The sequence below is a fragment of the Ammospiza caudacuta genome, chromosome 20 (genome assembly GCF_027887145.1).
Source record: "Ammospiza caudacuta isolate bAmmCau1 chromosome 20, bAmmCau1.pri, whole genome shotgun sequence".
Lineage (NCBI taxonomy): Eukaryota > Metazoa > Chordata > Aves > Passeriformes > Passerellidae > Ammospiza > Ammospiza caudacuta.
The window spans coordinates 9,286,078-9,304,197 of record NC_080612.1 but is presented as its reverse complement, the minus strand read 5'-3'; the positions used below and the strand labels follow the sequence as shown (position 1 = coordinate 9,304,197).

General features: G+C 47.4%; 1 protein-coding gene across 1 annotated transcript in view; it reads right to left on the bottom strand.

The window, feature by feature from the left end:
* PIGL (phosphatidylinositol glycan anchor biosynthesis class L) overlaps positions 1 to 18,120 on the bottom strand; it is a 53,226-nt gene that overhangs the window by 4,978 nt on the left and 30,128 nt on the right. The window contains exons 3-5 of the mRNA XM_058817593.1: positions 14,358 to 14,448; positions 8,551 to 8,618; positions 1,106 to 1,137 (exon numbers count right to left, since the gene is read on the bottom strand). Of these exons, the coding sequence (XP_058673576.1) occupies positions 1,106 to 1,137; positions 8,551 to 8,618; positions 14,358 to 14,448 (191 nt within the window). The remainder of the gene's footprint in view (positions 1 to 1,105; positions 1,138 to 8,550; positions 8,619 to 14,357; positions 14,449 to 18,120) is intronic.

The window sequence follows — 18,120 nt, the reverse complement described above, 5'->3', positions numbered from 1 at the left end:
GTCAAACCTGAATGGATTTGAGGCACAGCCCATATTCAGGACCAGAGTGAAACCTGCATGAGCAGCACATGAAAGTGGCTCAGTGTGGATGGGGCCTGACAGCCAGCAGTGACATCAGCCACTGCAGCCCCTTGTCCTTTGTGCTGCACACAGAGCTGTGCTGCAGCCCAAGGCTGAACAAAGGAAAGGTCCCAGGAAAGAAGCTGGCACTAGCACTCCTCTTTCATGGACTGGGGAATGAAGGGACTGGAGTCAGAGCTCAGCTTAAGGGCATTCTGCCATCCTGGCTCATGCTGTCTCATTAGGCCTGCAACTTCCTGCTAGCAGAGAATTAAAACTGATTTGCTGTGACTCATTCAAATCCTACAATGATTTGGGAATTAGCATTAAAGGAACATAGCCTGGATGGCTGCTGAGGGAGCAGGAGAATGACTGGGTGGGCCTGGCTGAGCCACCTTCCTATGCTCTGTCCAAACAGCTGAGTGACAGCTCTGTGCTCAAAAAGGTCCCACACATTTGTCCCTGGGCAGGCACTGTTTGCTGGAGATAAGGGCTGCAGCTCTGCTCTAGAAAAGGAGCAAACTCCTTCTGTACTTTGTTTCTTTCCTTTCCCTGCTGGTACAGAGAATTTCTCAGAGATTCTTGCTCATGGTGGAAGAAGCCACTACAGTTTGTTATGCCACTGCAGATTTCAGATTCCTTTCTGAGCAGTTTGGTGGAGGCCTTATTTGCTACATGCAAATATTTTTGGCTAAGTGGGTAATCATTGCTAAGGCTTGTGTCACAGAAAAGGAAAAAGGCTTGTAAGCAGGATGTGACCAAAAACTGTGACTAAGCTGAGGGACCTGGAAAGAGCACTCAAATTCACCCAAGAGGCACAGGCCAGACACTGCATCACACCACTGAGGCAGGACAACCCCAAGGGACTGAAAAGTGACTGTAGAGAAGCCTGAACTGGTACAAAATTGCAGGAAGATAAAAGTTCAGCTGTGGGTTTCATCTACAGTGCAGGGGGGAGTTGGGCAGCTGGAACCTGGACACAGCAGGGATGTCAAGGACTGCAGGGTGGGGATGTGGGGTGGAGGGGAGGTGATGGAACTCCTACCTTCAGGTAACTTCCCCTCTGAATGCAGGTACCTGTGAAAGAAGAGATACAAGGGGTCAACACTCAGTGGAATGACTCAAACTCTGATTTAACAGGAATAAAACCTGCACATTAAACCACGGCTTTTCATTGAACACCCAGTGACAATGGCCAATCTTGTGAGAAACTTCAGGAGCTCACACTGGTGGACTCAGGCAGGGCTAAACCTCATTCCCCACACTATTCTGCCACTCTTTCCCTCATCCTGCCTGCTGGGACACCCCACAAACAAGCTCCATAAATCAAATTCACTCTCAGACTTCCCAAGTGAAACGCAAGAGGCTGCCAAAGGCTGTTCAGCCCTGGGAGCACCTCTGGCTCTGCTGGCCATGGGAATTGTCTCAGTGGCTGCTCCTCTTTGGGCACCAGCTCTTTGTTTCTAACCCAGGCTGGCACTGAGACATCTGAGAAGCAGCTCTGGCTTTTGGCTCACCAAGACTTTGATCCCTTCATGACTTTGTCCTGGGAAGTCTCTGCAGCAAAACAGAACAGGAGAACCAAGGATGGGAGATGAGAATGGTGGTGGCACTTCCATCAGCAAGTGTAAGCAAATGGCCCTGGAATGGTGAGGACATCAGGGGGTGTTCATTTCAATTCCTTTCTAAATTCTCTTGTTTTCCCTGCTCATGGCTTTGGAGCCCTCCTGGATTTGGCCCACAGCAGGGCTGGGAAGCAGCAGGTCTCCAGCAGATGGCACTCAGGGCTGTCCCACACCCAGCCCTGCTCTTCCAGGAGAAAAAGACATCCAAACAATGGAACATTTGCCAAAAGGAGAAAGGAAATAATAATAAAAAAAAAGTTACTTAACCCTGTGTAATATTTAAAGAGATTGTTATCATCTAATAGTGGTGTATCTGACAAAGGACAATGTGCCAGTTCATGTGTAAATCAGCCAGGATAAAACATGCATTATATGTAAACTGCTGTGTTTCTCCAGTCACTTTCAAACTAGGATTATCTCTGGCTGTTGGTTAAGTTCAAGGAAAAGGATTAGCTACACAGGCCTAGACAAAATAGGAAGCACGGAGTGATGAATACCCAATGCAATACAAAGCAGAAGTCAAGCCAGAAATGCAGGTCATGACAGAACTCAAACAGCAATCAGAAAACATATTTAAACAGATTCTCCTGCCAGTGGTGTCCTCTGCTCCAGAGCTAGAGCAATGCCATTTCCTGCTAAACAATGGCCTTGGAACAGTGACTTGGCCACCTCCTGGTCCACTCAAGCCTTACTCTGACAAATACTGTTAAATGTTGCCTTGTAATTTAAATATCTCCATGAATATCTGCTCTCTCTTCTACCAGAGGTTTCTTCCCCCACAAGTGGAATCTGGCCACCCAAAGAAATGATTCAGCACTTGGTCCAGTTAGTAGGGTGGGAAACTTTTAGAATAAGCTTGGAGAGATAAAGCAGTGAGTGGTTGTGAAATTTGGCAAGCTCTGAAAGCCCAGTGTCTGTTCTGGGTGTGCTGCTCTGCCATGGAGGCACCTTCAAAGCCTTGAGCTACTCCAGGAGGGAACTAATAATAACAACTCCTGTCACTGGAAACAGGAGTGAGAGATCCAGCTCATGTGGAAACAATTCAGAGGAGCAGGGAGCATCTTCAGCAGGGAAGAAAAGTGTGATTCAGCAGTAAATGAAGGAGTTTGTGCTCGTGTAAAGGTTCAGGGAGACACAAACTGTGTTTGGTTACTGAAAGCTCCTCAAAGCTGCTGCCAGAAGATCTGTCACTCATCTGGAGGAACAGGCATGAAGAAACTGCATCTCTCCTCATCCTTTTTGTCCCAATCCAAGTGCTTCAGTTCTCAGCAAGGCTCAGTGCAGAGCCCTGGGAACGGGCTCCACCCAGCTCTGTGTGCAGAGGAATTGCAGCCTTGCTCATTTGTATTTCTCTGTGGTTGCAGAGAGAGAGAGAAACACGAAGCTCTACCTCCTGCACACGTTCACAAAATGAGCCAATCCTCTCCCAAATCCATCTTCTCACTCCCATCTCCACCCTGCTGGAGAGTCTCCATGGGACACTTCCAAGTAGGGGAGAGGTTGCAGCTCTCAGTTGTTGCCATTTTGGGAATGTTGTTTTACAGATTGGACTTGCTGTGGTTTGGTCGAAATGAAAGAGTTTGGCATAAAAACTCAAAAAGTAAAACACAGGCTCTTTTTCAGGATATTTTTCCATGTGGGTGTTTTGTTTTTTCTTCCCGGAGAGACTTTTTATAATCCTTTTTAAACACAAAGTGACCTAAGGTGGCTCATTCCCACCCAGTGCCCAGGTGCCAGAGCCTGGTGGTCACAGGGCACCTCTCCTGCAATGCCTGTGGTGGGTTCAGGTCCAATGTGAGACTCTCTGCAGTGGAGAATTTGGGAAGCCATGAGACATCCAAAGGCTCCAACCATTTCTGCCCTGCAAGATCTCAGCCCCAGCTCCTCCCTCAAGGCCCTGCTTTGAAGGCTCTGCAGCCACCAGCTCCATCTGCTCAGCAGAAACACTGAAATGGCCCAAACTGCAGGACTGAGCTCCCAATTTCCCTGTCTTCACTCAGGCATGCTCAGGAAAGGTGTGAGTGGGTCAGCTCCTCTGTGGCACTGAGCAGTGAAACCTCCCAGGCTGTTCCAAGAAGGAACAAGTCCAGATGGAGCTGAAGCCTCAGTGCTGGAGAGCACAGAACTCCTCTGGGGCCCATGTCCACGAGGGTGTGTTACAGTTTGGGTGATGTTCTGTTTGATGAGAAGCTGTTCATTGAATTCAATGACTTCACTCTCCAAATAGTTTCCCAAGCCAGAGGCAAAACCCTTCACTGAACTGACTGCTGGCTGCTGTGGAGCACTGGGGAAATAGAGTTTTGAAGAGCATGGCAAAGAATGGATGTCTTAAAGCTGCATTGGGGCTCCATTTAGGATCCCAACCTCTAATCTGCCCAATTAATCTGATGAAACAGATGTGAAGGAAGAAGAACAGGCAGTCTCCTCGGAATCACAGACACATTAGAAGAATATCCTTGCCAGATGTTGGATGTTTGCTCTCTGGAATGCCTCCTCCCTCCCTAGCTGGATTTTCTGGCTCCATTTCCATGCACCCTGAACTACACCATGGAGCAGCACTCTGTACAACACTGCTCAGGCTCTCTGTGCTAACACCTGGGGCAGTGGCAAAAGATGGTTCTGCCAGTGACAATCCAGATGTTCCAGCTGCCAGAGCTGTCCTGGCTATGTGCTTTGGGCCTTGCACTCTCTGGAGAGGAATGTGCAGTGTCACTGCTCCCCTCACTGTGACACAGGGAAGGACACCCCCTGAGGCTGCTTCTTTGGAAAAAAACCTTTTTAGGGGGAATCCCTTCCGTGCTGGTGCTCCATGTTCAGCTTTAATCCTGATGGCTCTCAACAGTGTCATGGAAGGGCACTGGGATGAATGAACTTGGTCAAATGAAGGAATGAGGGAAAGGGATAAAGGAAAGAGATAAAATCTAGAACTACACACCCAGCTATGGGATAAATGCCAGGGCAGAGAGCTTTGAGGGAAGTCTCAAGGATAGACAGCAGAGTACAATTCTGTCTCAGCCTTATGGGGACAGTCTGGCTGCAACCACAGCCATCACTCATAAGCTCCCCTAGGACATTTAAGATCAGTAAAACAAGTGAGAAATGCATGGGCTGTAGCTGCTGAAAGGAGAGAGAGATCTCCCAGCCCCACACTGTAAGAAGGCACCAAATAAAAATGGTAAATGGGATATCCTTCACTTTTATCAAGCTAATCACCCAAACCCAGCTTCCTCCCTGTCCTTTCAGACCTGGGTTTTGGAATTCCACAGAAGCTCACAGCAGAACTGAGCTTTGCTGGGGTGGGATGCAGTTGGTGGCCTCTGAGCATGGCTCCCACCAAGTGGGACTGGCTGGACACTGCTCCCCTTTGTTTCCATGGATTTACAGCTGGCATTTACCCAACCCTCCCCTTCAGGGAGGCTCAGTGCAGCCCTCTGCACAATGTCCCTGGAATTGGCAATTCAGGAGTGGGGCTTTCAGCGGCCAGGCTGGGACATGGCAGTGCCACAAGGCATTGGTGGCACTCAGGCTGCATCCTAATCCACTGCTGAGTGATAAAGCTCCCAAATATCATTTCTGCACAGCCTCATTTACAACCTGCCACAGAGCTGGTGAATGTTCACAAACATCCTGCAGGACTGGGAGGTGTTTTTCCAAATGGAACTGACGAGAATAGGCTCAGCTAATGATTCCTTGATGTAGCTTTTTATATGGCATCATTGATAGAAGTTTTATGGATGCAGTTGCTATAACAACATAATGCACAGTGGTTAAATATAGCAGCTCCTATTTTCCACTCAGTTTGCTCTGCCTTAAGCAGACAAGACTATTCTTTTCTGTTCTAGCTGGGATAAAATGGATTTGATAGCTCACTAAAGAAAACAAGTGGTACAGTCCTCCCTCCTCCTCCTCACAAAGATGATTCCTCTCCATCCTAAGCAAGCAAACAAGAAACCCAATAGCCCCCCATTTGCCAGGCTCCTGGGCAAGAGGGGCTGTTTAAAATCAAAATGCACAGTGACTCATGCAAAACTAAACCACCTTGATGTTACATGTGATCTCAGTGCAGGCACTGCCATTTCAGAGTGCAGCAAAGAGAGGTTCTCCAATGTTCCTGCCACAGAGTATTTACCAAGCTCATTACACAGTGCCTTTTGACCAGCCAAATGCTGAGGGGATAGAGTGACCTGGGTGTCACTCAAAACCTGCTCTTCCTTGAGGATGAGTGTAAAGGATCCAACCTCCCATGGCAACAGGGAAAGCTCCTGTTTTGGGGGATAAAAGAGGATGATGTTGCCAAATCAAGCTACAGGAGATTGCTTCCAGTCCTCCCTGCTTTGCTGCAGTGGGTTTTTCTTGGGTTTGGGTTGGGTTTTTTTCTGTCTGGAAGCCAGAACTGAAATACTCCCAGAGGAGACTGAAATCAAATAGTAATTTGTGTTTCTCTTCCATCCTGTTTTTTCTTTTTTTTCCCTTGCAGAAGAACAAATCCATCCTTGAACCCTGGCATTTCCCAGTTCCTCCCAGATCTGAAGACCAGACAGGCACACAGCAGCAGCTGGACTCCTGCAAGCTGTCAGGAGGAAGGCTGCTGCAAGGGAAAGAGCTCATTTCTTCTGAGCAGCTCCTGCTCCTTTGAACATAACCTCTGTTCCAGACGCTGGAAAGAATATTTATGCCCTTAGCAGACAATACTGAGCATCTGCTCACTACGACCATTTCCTGAACTGCTTTATTCCTTTTGAAGCTGTTCAATAATTTGCACCTCCTGAAGTGAGGAGTTGTGAGGGGTCTCAGAGCCTGTTCCAGCTCTGCTGTTGCAGAAATTAATCTCATGGAAGTGGGCACAAGCCTGTCCCCCAGAGACTGGGAGCATCCAAAAGGGCTGAGGATCACTGCACCAGCTTCATCCTTTCCTCCATTTGCACAGTGGAGGCAGAACCCTGCAGGACTTGTTTAAAGAAAGTTAATAAATACATTGCAGATGATACCTGGAGGGGAGAGGTCATTTGCCTTTCCCTTGCCATGCAGCCCTGGGGCCCCAGGGGCAGCCACTGCTGCTCTGCAGAGCTCTGCTGGCACAGGGGCACAGGAGAAGCCTCAGTTTATGCTCCCAGAGCTGCTTGGACTGGCCAACATGTGAGAACTCATCAGGGCACTGAGAGTCAGGAGTGATACAGTCACGCTCTACTTCCTCCATAACACAAACTGAAAAATAATGAGGGCAAGCAAGCCACTAAAAATAAACTTAACCTTTCAGCAGCCACGGCATCACTCCTGCCACATGCAGATGATGGGGCTACCATGATTAATTCTGCTGATTCAGGACTGGAAGGGAGACAAGACACAAAGCAGCCCTGAGTTAATGAGAATTGCTCGTGCTCTGGTGTCCCTATCAGCATGGATCTCATCAGCCCAGAGTGTTCTGCTCCAGCTGAGCACCAATGCAGAGCTCTGGCTTCAAGGGAATTGTAGACAATGAGCATTTCCTGGTAACATGCTCTGAGACAAGAAGAGGGTTAGATCCACACTGCACACACAGGAAACACAAAGCATGAAGGTGGGAAAGTGATTTCTGAACAGCCACAAAGTAAGACAAGAGCAGAACTGGGATCAAAATCAAGTTTTCCCTAAATTTCTCATATATAACTCAGCTGCTAACTTGTTTTCCCATGATCTCTTCAGGGTGGAGGAGGACACCTAACAACCTGCCTTTTATTCCTCTTTGTAGGTCATAGAGCAGTTGAGTGAGCAAACAGAGCTCGAGGCAGCTGGAAGCTCTTTAGGCCCTCTCTGCCAATGGTGTGAGCATTGGTCATCAACCTCTGCTCCTCAGTCATCAACCTCTGCTCTCAGTGTTCAGCCTCTGCCCAACCTCTGCTCACTCCTCAAGCTGTGCCTGAATCCACCTCCCCACTCAGCCCAAACACAGCACTGCTTCTTTAACCCCACCCTCTCCTCTGTTAGGCAATTCCAGAAGTTGCTGGGAAAAGCCATGATCCCCCTCTAACACTGAATTCCAGCCATCAAAGCTCTCAGCATCTTCCCAGAGGAGCTGGAGGTCCCAGTATGGGTCCTGTGGCACTGCAGCTTTCTCTAGGCAAGTGAGAAAGGCAAATCACTGTGATGTTGTCAGCAAGGACAGCCAGAAGAATTTGTTTATTTGAATTGCACAGATGATTCAGAAAACGAATGGGTGCTATAAATACAAAGCTGTACTTGCAAAGAGTTCTTCTCATGCCTGGGAAAGGCACGGGCAGCTCTGGAGGAAATCTCTCTAGGACACAGAAAGGTCTGAATGAGCAGAGGGTTAAAGTAAAACACAGTGGTTGTCTTGCCAGCAAAATCTGAGTGATTTTAATAAAGGGATTTCTGTCTATTAAACCATCACAACATGGAGACAAAGGGTAAGGAATGTAGGAATAAAATGGTGAAGGAACTAACAGACTATTCCTAAAAGTGGTAAATAGGGACAGCTCTGGTGAAAGAGCAATGTTCTTGATCAGAGAGGTAAATTCAGGTACCTGGACAAGATGGCAACATCCTCTGGTGAAGAACTTTCCAAAATCCACCTGCCACCAGCTCAGCCATCAGGTATTCACACTCTCCTCAAAGCAGAGTGCAAAGTGATCTGTGGCATATTTTAGTGGGATCAAGGACAGGAAGAGCAAAGAGGGCCCAGTGAAAGGGAGACTGGCAAGGCCCCAGCTGATGGAACACTAAAGATGCTGTGGGTCATTTCCAGAGCTGTGGCAGTTTCTCCAGCCAGTGTCACGTCCCACAGCCTGGCTCTGAGTTGGAGCAGTGAATTGAACACTGCCCTGGTTCTGTTTCCTCAGCAGCCCAGAGCAGTTTGCAGACATTGTACCTGACAGCCTTGTAGAGGGAGATGTGGTTGGCATGGCCACTCACTCCTCCTGCATCAAACGTCACCACCTGCAACAAACACACAACAAGAAGCATTTAGGAGCAGGAGGAGGAGCCTGAGCAGTTCCCAAATTTGACATCCAAGCCCTGCCCCAGCCCGTTGTGTCTAACGAGCTGTTTATGTGTTGCACAATGAGGCCTTGTGTGTGAACTCCTCATGCCACAGAAACACAAGCAAACAAACAAGGCACTCTGGAAGCAGATGAGTGCACAGCCCAGCAGCCTGAACAACAGAGAGGTGACAAAGATCGTGTCCCCACTGGCAGGATGCACTTGTTACTTATTACCAGGGCAAAAGGTCACTTTCAGAGTGATCTGTTGCAAATGTGTTCCTGACCCAGGAGGTCCAGCTCTATGAATCACTCTCCCCTGGACCTGAGAACATCCTCCAGTGCCTGTGGATGACAGGGGGAAGCCATGGTTCAATCAGGACATTGCTGCAACACGAGCCACACAAGCATGTATGACTGCCCTGGCTCTGAGAGGAGAAGCAGCCTTTTTAAACAATCTGAATGCACTTTTGTACAACCAAATCAGGCTTTTCACTGAGTTAGATTGTATTGTTAATTGCTTCTCTGCAGGGAGAAATGGGAACTCCAAAATGCAGAAGTAATGTGTGCCCAGAGCACTGCCCAGAGCCCAGAACAGCCCTGGCTCCCTGCCCTCAGACCCACCCACAGTGTGCCAAGGCTGAGGCATCACCCTGGGACCCCTCCCTCTGTGCAATGGGCACTTAAAGGCTCCCAGTCCCAGCCAGGCAGCCAAAGTGGCAGCACAGAGTGTGGAAAGGACAGGGAATGTGCCATGCTCTTTGCAGGGAGTGACAGTGACAGTCCCTGGGCAGTGCAAAGCTCAGTGCTTGCCCTGGGAGAGGCCCAGCAGCAGAGCTCCCCACAGCTCCCTTCTCTGGGAGCAGGAAGAAATCATCCACTCCCACGTTCCAGGCAATGTTTGCTTCCTTGCCAGCTTGTTCTCTCTTCAGGGAAGGAAATGCTGCAGCCCTGCTCACTCACAGCACCTCCCTTCCCAAAATCTATTTTATATGCAGGGCCTGGAGCACTGGGTGAGAGATCAGGGGAAGATCAAAGCCACCGAGCCCATCCTGCAACCTGCTCCTCCAGCAGGAGAGGCCCTCCCAGCCAGGGGATATTGAGTCAGGAGGGAGAGGAAACACAAAGGCAGTGATGAGAAATACTTCAAACCCCACAAACTTCACACAAGCCTGCTTACAAACCCACCCACCCACAGTCAGACTTTGCCCAGTGACCAGCAAGCCCCAGGTTGCTTTTTGCTGGCAGGAGCTGGTGGGACCAAAATTGGTTTCATTCACATACAAAAAAGCATTTTTTTTCTCTGTTTTATAAGGAGAAGAAGGATGTGTTTAACCTTGGCTGCTGCTGCACATCAGCACTAGCAGAGAGCTGTGCAGGGCCATGGGGCTGAGTCCTCCCTGTGGATATCAGCTTGTGGAGGAGCTCATCATGAAATTCAGCACAGCTCAGGGTGAGCACAGCACCCTGGATTTTACAGATAAGAAAAAAACACACTCTGAAGTCACTGCTACTTAGAGTGGTACTTCCCTGAGATGACAACATCCCCCACTCACTGCATGCAGAATAAATCCCTATTCAGGTGAATAACAGTGTGATTCTGATAAGGGCTGGACTTGCACTAAATCTTTTTACTCAATGGGGACAGAGAGAGGGTTTGGTTTGTCTCTTCTGCCTGCTCCCTGATTTTCATGTAATTTTTGTACAAACAGAACATTTTTAAGCGCAGCACCCTGCTGTAAAACGTGGTTGAAATTAGCCAATGGGCTCTAAAGGCTTTTGAAACATGCATGTGCACATACATATAAATACAATTGCATTATTCCTGTTTCCTTAGGAAACCAAACTAAAAACCCCAGACAAGCCAAAACACACATTTTTTCTTCTGTGGAGGTTACAAGAGAACAAACCAGAAGACTGAGATAAGAGATTTCAGTGAGCAGACTAAATAAACTAATCATTGTTTTTACAAAACTGGCTCGGGCCAACTGTGGGAGCAACAAGGCTGGGCTAGGAAATATTCTTGACATGGGAATTATCTGTTCAGAAACACCTTTGGAGGTTTTCCTTCTCCACATCTGTTTTGAAACAGAAGCTGCTGAGCTTATGTAACATCTGAAGCAGCTGAAGAGATTACAGAGAGCCCATTTTCACTTGCTGTAGCCCAGTTTACTGTTATTGTTTACTGAATTGCCTGTCTCTTCAAATAAAGGGATTTTTAAGTACAATTCCCAAGGTATCTGCACAGTGACTTGGCCAAGGTGGCATTGCTGTGTCTGATCCCTCTCAGCACACATCTGGTTCTGGGACAGCAGGGATCTCCCACCCTAAATATATCATATATCATCTAAATATCTATATAAGTAATCAGGGCTCTGATTCCACAGCACCACTGTGCTGCTCATGACTTAAAGCAGGCAGCAATCACATGTAAATCAATCCCTCTGGCTTCAGGGATTCATTTCATTGATAAGGAATTTGAATTTCTTTCTCACATGCTGAAGATATTTTCACACGGGAGCATTTGCTCCTTCCACACGGTGCAGCTCCTGCTGTGCTGCCTTTTAACTCCCAACCTGAACCAAGCTGATGATGAAATCAAGCAAATAATCAGGACAGGATGAGAAAACCTGAACATCTTGAAAGTGTCTGGCTTAAAAACAGGCTTAGCCAGTTCTGGGAGCGAAAGGCTGGGATAGTAAATATACTTCATGTGGAAATTATTGCTCAATGAAATCTTTAGGGCAAGAGGGAGTTCCCTCCCCACACCTGTTCTGAAATGGGAGCTGCTGCTCTTGCTGGTTTTTCTTCTGGGTGACCTTGGTATTCAGGAAATGGAGCTTTCACTGGTGGAAGCCAGAGCAGCAGCCAAGACAAACAGGTCCAGAAATCCCTTCCGGAGAGGGGAGAGCACAGAGGAAATTACTCAATTACCAGCAGAAGAGAAAACTCCTGAGAGCTCTGGAGTCCATGATCCCTCCTCACACCTCAAAGCTGAGGTTCTCCTCTTCTCTCTGGTGTCACACAGAGCTTCAAACACAGCACACATCTGCTCAAAGGTCTCTCCTTTTTAACAAGAGCCATCCCTTAAAATGCCACAGCAAGCAATTCCCCTTCTCATGGCCTTCCCTGAGCATCTCTCCTTGCACTCCCAGAGCCCAGGGAGGCACAAACTCCCTCTGAGTCCCTTCTGAGTTTGGAGATGTCTTTTGTGTCTGATTTAGGAGCAACAAGAGCCAGCCTGGAGTTCACACAATACTGTGTAACTTCTTTTTTTACACACCAAACACTTCCTAATCTGGATCAAGACAAAGCAGCCTTGGCTGCCTCTCCCTGCAACACTGGCTTTTGCTTTTGCTTAGAAATCCAGCAGGCAGGAAATAATTCCCAAAGTCTATAAATTAGTTTTGGCTTTGAGTACATCATTAATTTCTGTGTCTGCACTATTTAATGTAGAGCTTGGATGAAATATGTGCCTGTAGCTCCCAAAAAGATTGAGCTACTCCTGGACTTCCAGGGCAATTGAACAAATGAGTAACCATGTAATGGAAGGAAAGCACACAGAACATGAGGGACTCCTTGCCTTGCAATCCTTCCTTTCAGACATGCTGGAAGTGCAGCCCCTGCTCCATTCCCAGATGGCACACAACATGTTCTGGAAATAAAGATAATAAAGATACCACTGTCCATGCTGTGACTACTGGGGGAACTGGGGAAAGTTTTCCCACTGGAATAGCTACAGCAATACACATCCTCCAGTCATGCTGACTCCACTAAGCTGGTCTGAAACTCTGTTAGTTTTTGGTTTTTCAAGGCTCTTTTAACATGCTCAGCCAATTCTATCAATTTCAACATTACTGATAAATGGACTCAGTTTACCTTTCAAGGCAAGGCTGTTGGGTTAGAACAGCAGAGACATCACAGAGAGCAAGCTCTGAAGTTTTAAATTGCACAATGTTTAACAAAGGTACTTAGGTACTTCTCTCACTGTTGTTGGCAAATTCAGTCTGCTCCTAAATGAATGGTATTACAGCAAACAGCTGAGACCTGTGTGATTGCTTGGGACACTTCAAATAATGAACATTTCCAGAGCAGTTCATTACCAGCTGCCCCTGGTGCTGCTGCTGTGTCCTGCTGCAGTGATTTGTCCTGCTCAGTGCTCAGGGAAGAGCTAATGGCAATGCAGGGCTCCCATCCTGGCAGGGCCAGCACCATGCCTGGGAATGTTTCCTGCTCTGCAAATCCCATATTTCCCACTCTGCAGACCCCACATTTCCCTGCTCTACAAACCCCACATTTTCTTCTCTGCAAACCCCACATTTCCCTGCTCTACAAACCCCACATTTCCTGCTCAGCAAACCCCACATTTCCCACTCTGCAAACCCCACATTTCCCACTCTGCAAACCCCACATTTCCCACTCTGCAGACCCCACATTTCCCTGCTCTACAAACCCCACATTTCCTGCTCTGCAAACCCCACATTTCCTACTCTGCAAACTCCACATTTCCCTGCTCTGCAAACCCCACATTTCCTACTCTGCAAACCCCACATTCCCTGCTCTGCAAACCCCACATTTCCTGCTCTGCAAACCCCACATTCCCTGCTCTACAAACCCCACATTTCCCTATTCTGCAAACTCCACATTCCCTGCTCTGCAAACCCCACATTTCCCACTCTGCAAACCCCACATTCATGCTCTACAAACCCCACATTCCCTGCTCTGCAAACCCCACATTTCCTTCTCTGCAAACCCCACATTCTCTGCTCAGCTCAGCCCTGTCAGTGGCACACTCCAGGCTCCCCCAGCACAAACAGCTGGAGTTTAATTTTCCCCCAGGCAGAGATCTAATCCTTCCTAACCATCCAGAGGAGCTCTGGTGTTTTCAGAATTTCTTCTGGGGTTTTGGTGCACTTGTCCCTGTGCCCCTGAGAGTCACAAACATGCAGTACAAATCCTCCTGTGTTTGGAGCTTTCAGATTAGATTAAAACCTATCTATTCAGGGGGCCAAAAGGCACAAAAGGAGTCCAGGAAAAGTGCATTTGTCTCTGTGCACAGCAATGAATTTCATGGAAAATTAGCCTCAGAATCAATACAAAGTTGGATGCATGATGCTGGTTTTGTGCTCGTGGGGCTTTCATGCTGCAGGAGATGTGGTTTCTTGTTTTGTGAAGTGCTGAAAGGCTTTGAGAGTTTGGTGATTTTGCTGCTAATCAGTGTGTGACAGTGCCATGCCTGATCAAAGCAGGGTTCAACAGAGAAGAACAGAACACAACCCTTTCCATGCTTAGGCCCTTATTCCTGTTCTGTGGGAAAAAACCCCAAACTATTCCAGTGCCAGGAAATGTCCCCAGTTTAATATCCTTCAATCCTGACCTATAACCCTGCTAATCAAGCTCTCTAACACACATCTGCCAATGGGCTTCAAATCTAAGCCTAAATCAAAGACTAAAGCCCAATTTGGCTCTCTCCTTCACATGGTTACTTTAAAATACAGAAACCATTTGAAGAGTTAGAAAAGTGAAATTCCTTCATTGTTCATTTTTCAGTGGGAAGCAAAGAAAGCTCTCCTGAGAGAGAAGATACATCCTAACCTCAGAGACTGCACAGAAAGCTTCCAGAGGGAAAGGCAAAGCCCAGAACACTGGCTCAGGAGCAATGTGGCAATTGCCAGTGCTGCAGAAAGTGTCACATTACCAGGTTGATGTTCTTGGCTTCTATGTGCTCCAGGACAAGGGTGGCCAGGAGCTGAGTGTCCCACTCCACAGCAGGATTATCAGGAAGATCCCTGGAAATGAGAAGGGCCATCAGTCACTTCACTACTGAGAACTTTGTAGAGACCACTCTGGAACAGAGGGATCATTTTAATCACAGAATGAAATCAAGATAAATTTATTTACCAGATAAAACCAGCTTAAGAGTCTTACAAGCTTGGATACTGGAGGGTTGAAAGAGCAGTTTCAACACCCTCCTCATGGATTTGTCAAGGTCTCCCTTTCCTCTTACCATCAAGGCAGACTTTGTGACTGCTTTACTTCAAGCAACATCTATTTTGTAAATTCTTTTTCTTGATTTATCCCAATCAATTTTAAAACCCCTTTAAAAACACATTTTTCTGAAAGACCTCCCAGTCATAATCTACTGGTGAATTACATTGGGAAGGTACCAAGCAAACTCCTGCTGTCATTTATTCAGGAATAATCCACTAACCACAACCAGAGGACAGCAGAGTTGCAATTATATGGCTTGGATTTGATAGTAGCTGTTCATGTGTTTATTTTGTGTTCTGCATACCCAGCTGGTATGCAGAGCACACTGTGACTGAACTCCCTGCCTGGGTATTTTGGATTGCAGGACTCTAGGGGCAGGGACCATGAGCCAAATGCAAAATAGCACCAGACAGCCAAGAGAACATTCCATATTTACACAACTGAGAGCTGAATGTGACCCCCCAGTCATTATGTTTGAACGATGCCAAGAAAACATTGCTCACAAAGTTGCAAAGGTTATTAGTAACAATAGGATAACACACAGCTGGTAAAACCCAATAATGACATGTTTAACTGGGCTTTTTCTCAGACCTTTTCCCTGCTCTGGAAGTCTGATAATCACTGTGAGGTGGTTCAGCAGCAAAATGACAGCACAGCCTTCTCCCACAGAGCCAGGGGCTGCAGCTGAACCTCTCCAGCTGTTTGCAGCCACAGCCCAGCCCTGCTCAGGCCTTGCTCCCTCCCTGCTGCAGGGACAGCAACATCTGCAACAAAACTACAGGGAAAGTCTCCTTGGCACATCCCAAAATAAACCTCAGCCTGGGTCTCCAGGAGAGATCTTCTGGCCACAGATTTTCCCACTGCTAGCAGTAGTTGGAGTGGAAGGAAGAGCTTTATGTCCAAACTGACCATTACATTTTTTGTTGTGTTTTGTGTTCCTGTTCAGCTCAGGTCCAAATAATGTGAATTAGAAACCCGAGCACAAGGGAAGGAGTTCCTGCACCAGGCTGCACATCCAGCTCTGCTCCCTGTAGCAGCACTACAGCAACAGAAAATTTTGTGTTGTTGGCAATTCCCTGTGGGACAGACAGCACCTCTGGTGATGGACACCAGACACCTGAATTTCAGCCCTGGTGCATCTGGTGGCTGCCTCAGCAGCTTAACAAACCTGCATCTTTCACACAAACTTTCACACCTCCTCCTTGAGGAAGAAGTGGCCCAGGTGACACTGAAGGTATGACCAGTCCCAGCATGTCACAACAAGCCTTAAACTGAGCACATTTATAAAGATGATTCACCTAAAACATCTCAAGAAACAGCCACGCTGAGTCCAAGTGCAAGTGTGACAGGGCTTCAGTTGTTTGAACGATTCCTTCCAGGTCTGTCAAGCCTTAACCTGATAACATTAAAGCAGCAAATTATCCAACAGGGATTCTTCCACTGATCACTTGCAGTGCAAATATCATTCCCCTTTTTGGACAGGGCTTAAATGGAGGAAGTGAAGAGTCCCATTAAAACAGGAAGGGTGCTCCAACAGTGAGAGGTCAGGAAAAAAATGTAGGGCTTGGAATTTATGATGTCCAGGAGGCTTTGGTGTCATAGCCACTGCACTCAGCTTTACTGGGCTGTTTCCAAAAAGGCTGCTGGGTAGTGGAGCAGGTTTTAACTAGTTTAGACAGATAAAGATCATCCTCGTCAATGGAAATGAACAGCTGGAGGCAACGGTTTAGAATCCCTGGAAACAAAACAATCTGAAGGCATGAGCAAATTAACTCCATCAACACTGAACTGATTGAGCAGGAATATTCTACCCAAAATTCTGCTTCTACCCAGTTACTGCTGGTCATGAAGAGACCACTTACTGCCGGCAAGGAAAAGCAAATATTCTTCTTGCATCATATTTGTCAGGTACAGAAGAGAAGCTTATCTTGCCAAACAAGAGACACATGCACAGAAGCACATTCCTGACTCATTAATAGCCACGATGGCCCATGGAAGCATTCCCAGCTCATTCTGCAAACACAAAAACTCACACACAGCTAGCTGACAAAGCCAGAGGCACCCAGGGAAGTCAGCAGAACCAGATTCGTTCAGCAATAAATACATTCATCTAGGCTGCTCCAGGAAGTGACTTCTTTCACTGAAAGAGTTTGTAAAATACTTTATGAAGCTGGAAATGTGTTCCCATGATAGCAAGGGACCCACAGAAAACATGAGAGCTGTAATTTTCTGCCTGTGCTCTGGATATCAGTAACTGGGTACAATAAGGATGAAAAAGTGATGAAGAGAACTGAATTCATCCACAGCCTGGCACACAGGACAGGATAACACGAGGTCTCCACATGCCCAGGGAACTCTGAAGGGACATCAAACCTCAAAAACTACTCATAAAATCATACATGAAAAAAATATTTTTCCTAATATCATAAATAGGTTCTGCCCAAACCTGCACAGTCCCCCGAGGTGCTGCACTATTAAAATGAGCTGCACTCATTGCTTTCACCTTCAGGACCTTGTATGAGAAACATTCAGCATTTCAGTGGTTAACTGCACGCTGCCTTTCTGGCTAAGGCTGATAATGCCTCTGAGCTCAAGGTCGAAGGGCTGAGATAAAGGACTATAAAGGAGTGAAAATTAGCACATTCCCTGCAGCAGACTGGAGCTGGTCCCAGCAGACACCGTTCCCCTCCCTGTCCTCTGCCCCACAGAGCTCCTCGTTGCTGCTGTCAGTCACTGCCACACACCAAGATATAAATCCTGAGGGGGCTGTGGGAAGGGCACAGGGCTTTGGGCACTTGGCCATATTTCCATCAAACTATTATGGTCTGGAAGGGATGTTTATGGGATTCCACGTGTGTGATTTTGAATGCAGGTGGCTGCCTGGATGCAGGGAAAAATGGGGAGATGAATGGAAGGAAAAAAATATTTTTAATGGAATAAGGCACCAGAAGAGTTGTTTTCCCAGGAATTTTCAGTGAAGCTCATGCTGTGCACTGTACAGGGAATTTACAGCTGTGCCAGGGGATCTGCAGCCTCAGGAGAGGGAAATGGAGAATTATGCTGCAGTGTGGAGAAGGGTCTGTCTCTGCTCACTGATTTCAGCATGTTCAGAAAACAAAATCCTGTACCTTCCTCTGTACCCTGCACCTTCCTCTGTACCTCTGTACCCATCCACTGGTGGCAAGAACCAGACAGGAGCCCTGGTTTTCTCCACCTCCCTGCCAAGCTGAGCAGAGCAGACACTGCATGTGCAGCTGCCCTGCCCAAGGTTGGCCCAGGAAGGAGGCAGTGAATTTCCTGGATGTCCTGGAGCTCCCTTGTGGGGATCTGTAAGTGCCCACAGCAAATCACATCAGGATAAAGCCTCCACCACCTCACCTTGTGCAGGCTTGGCTCAGCAGCCTGAGAATGAGAAATGTCCAAAATCATCATCAATCATTTCTGCCTGCTGCCAGCTCCTCTGCAGGGCT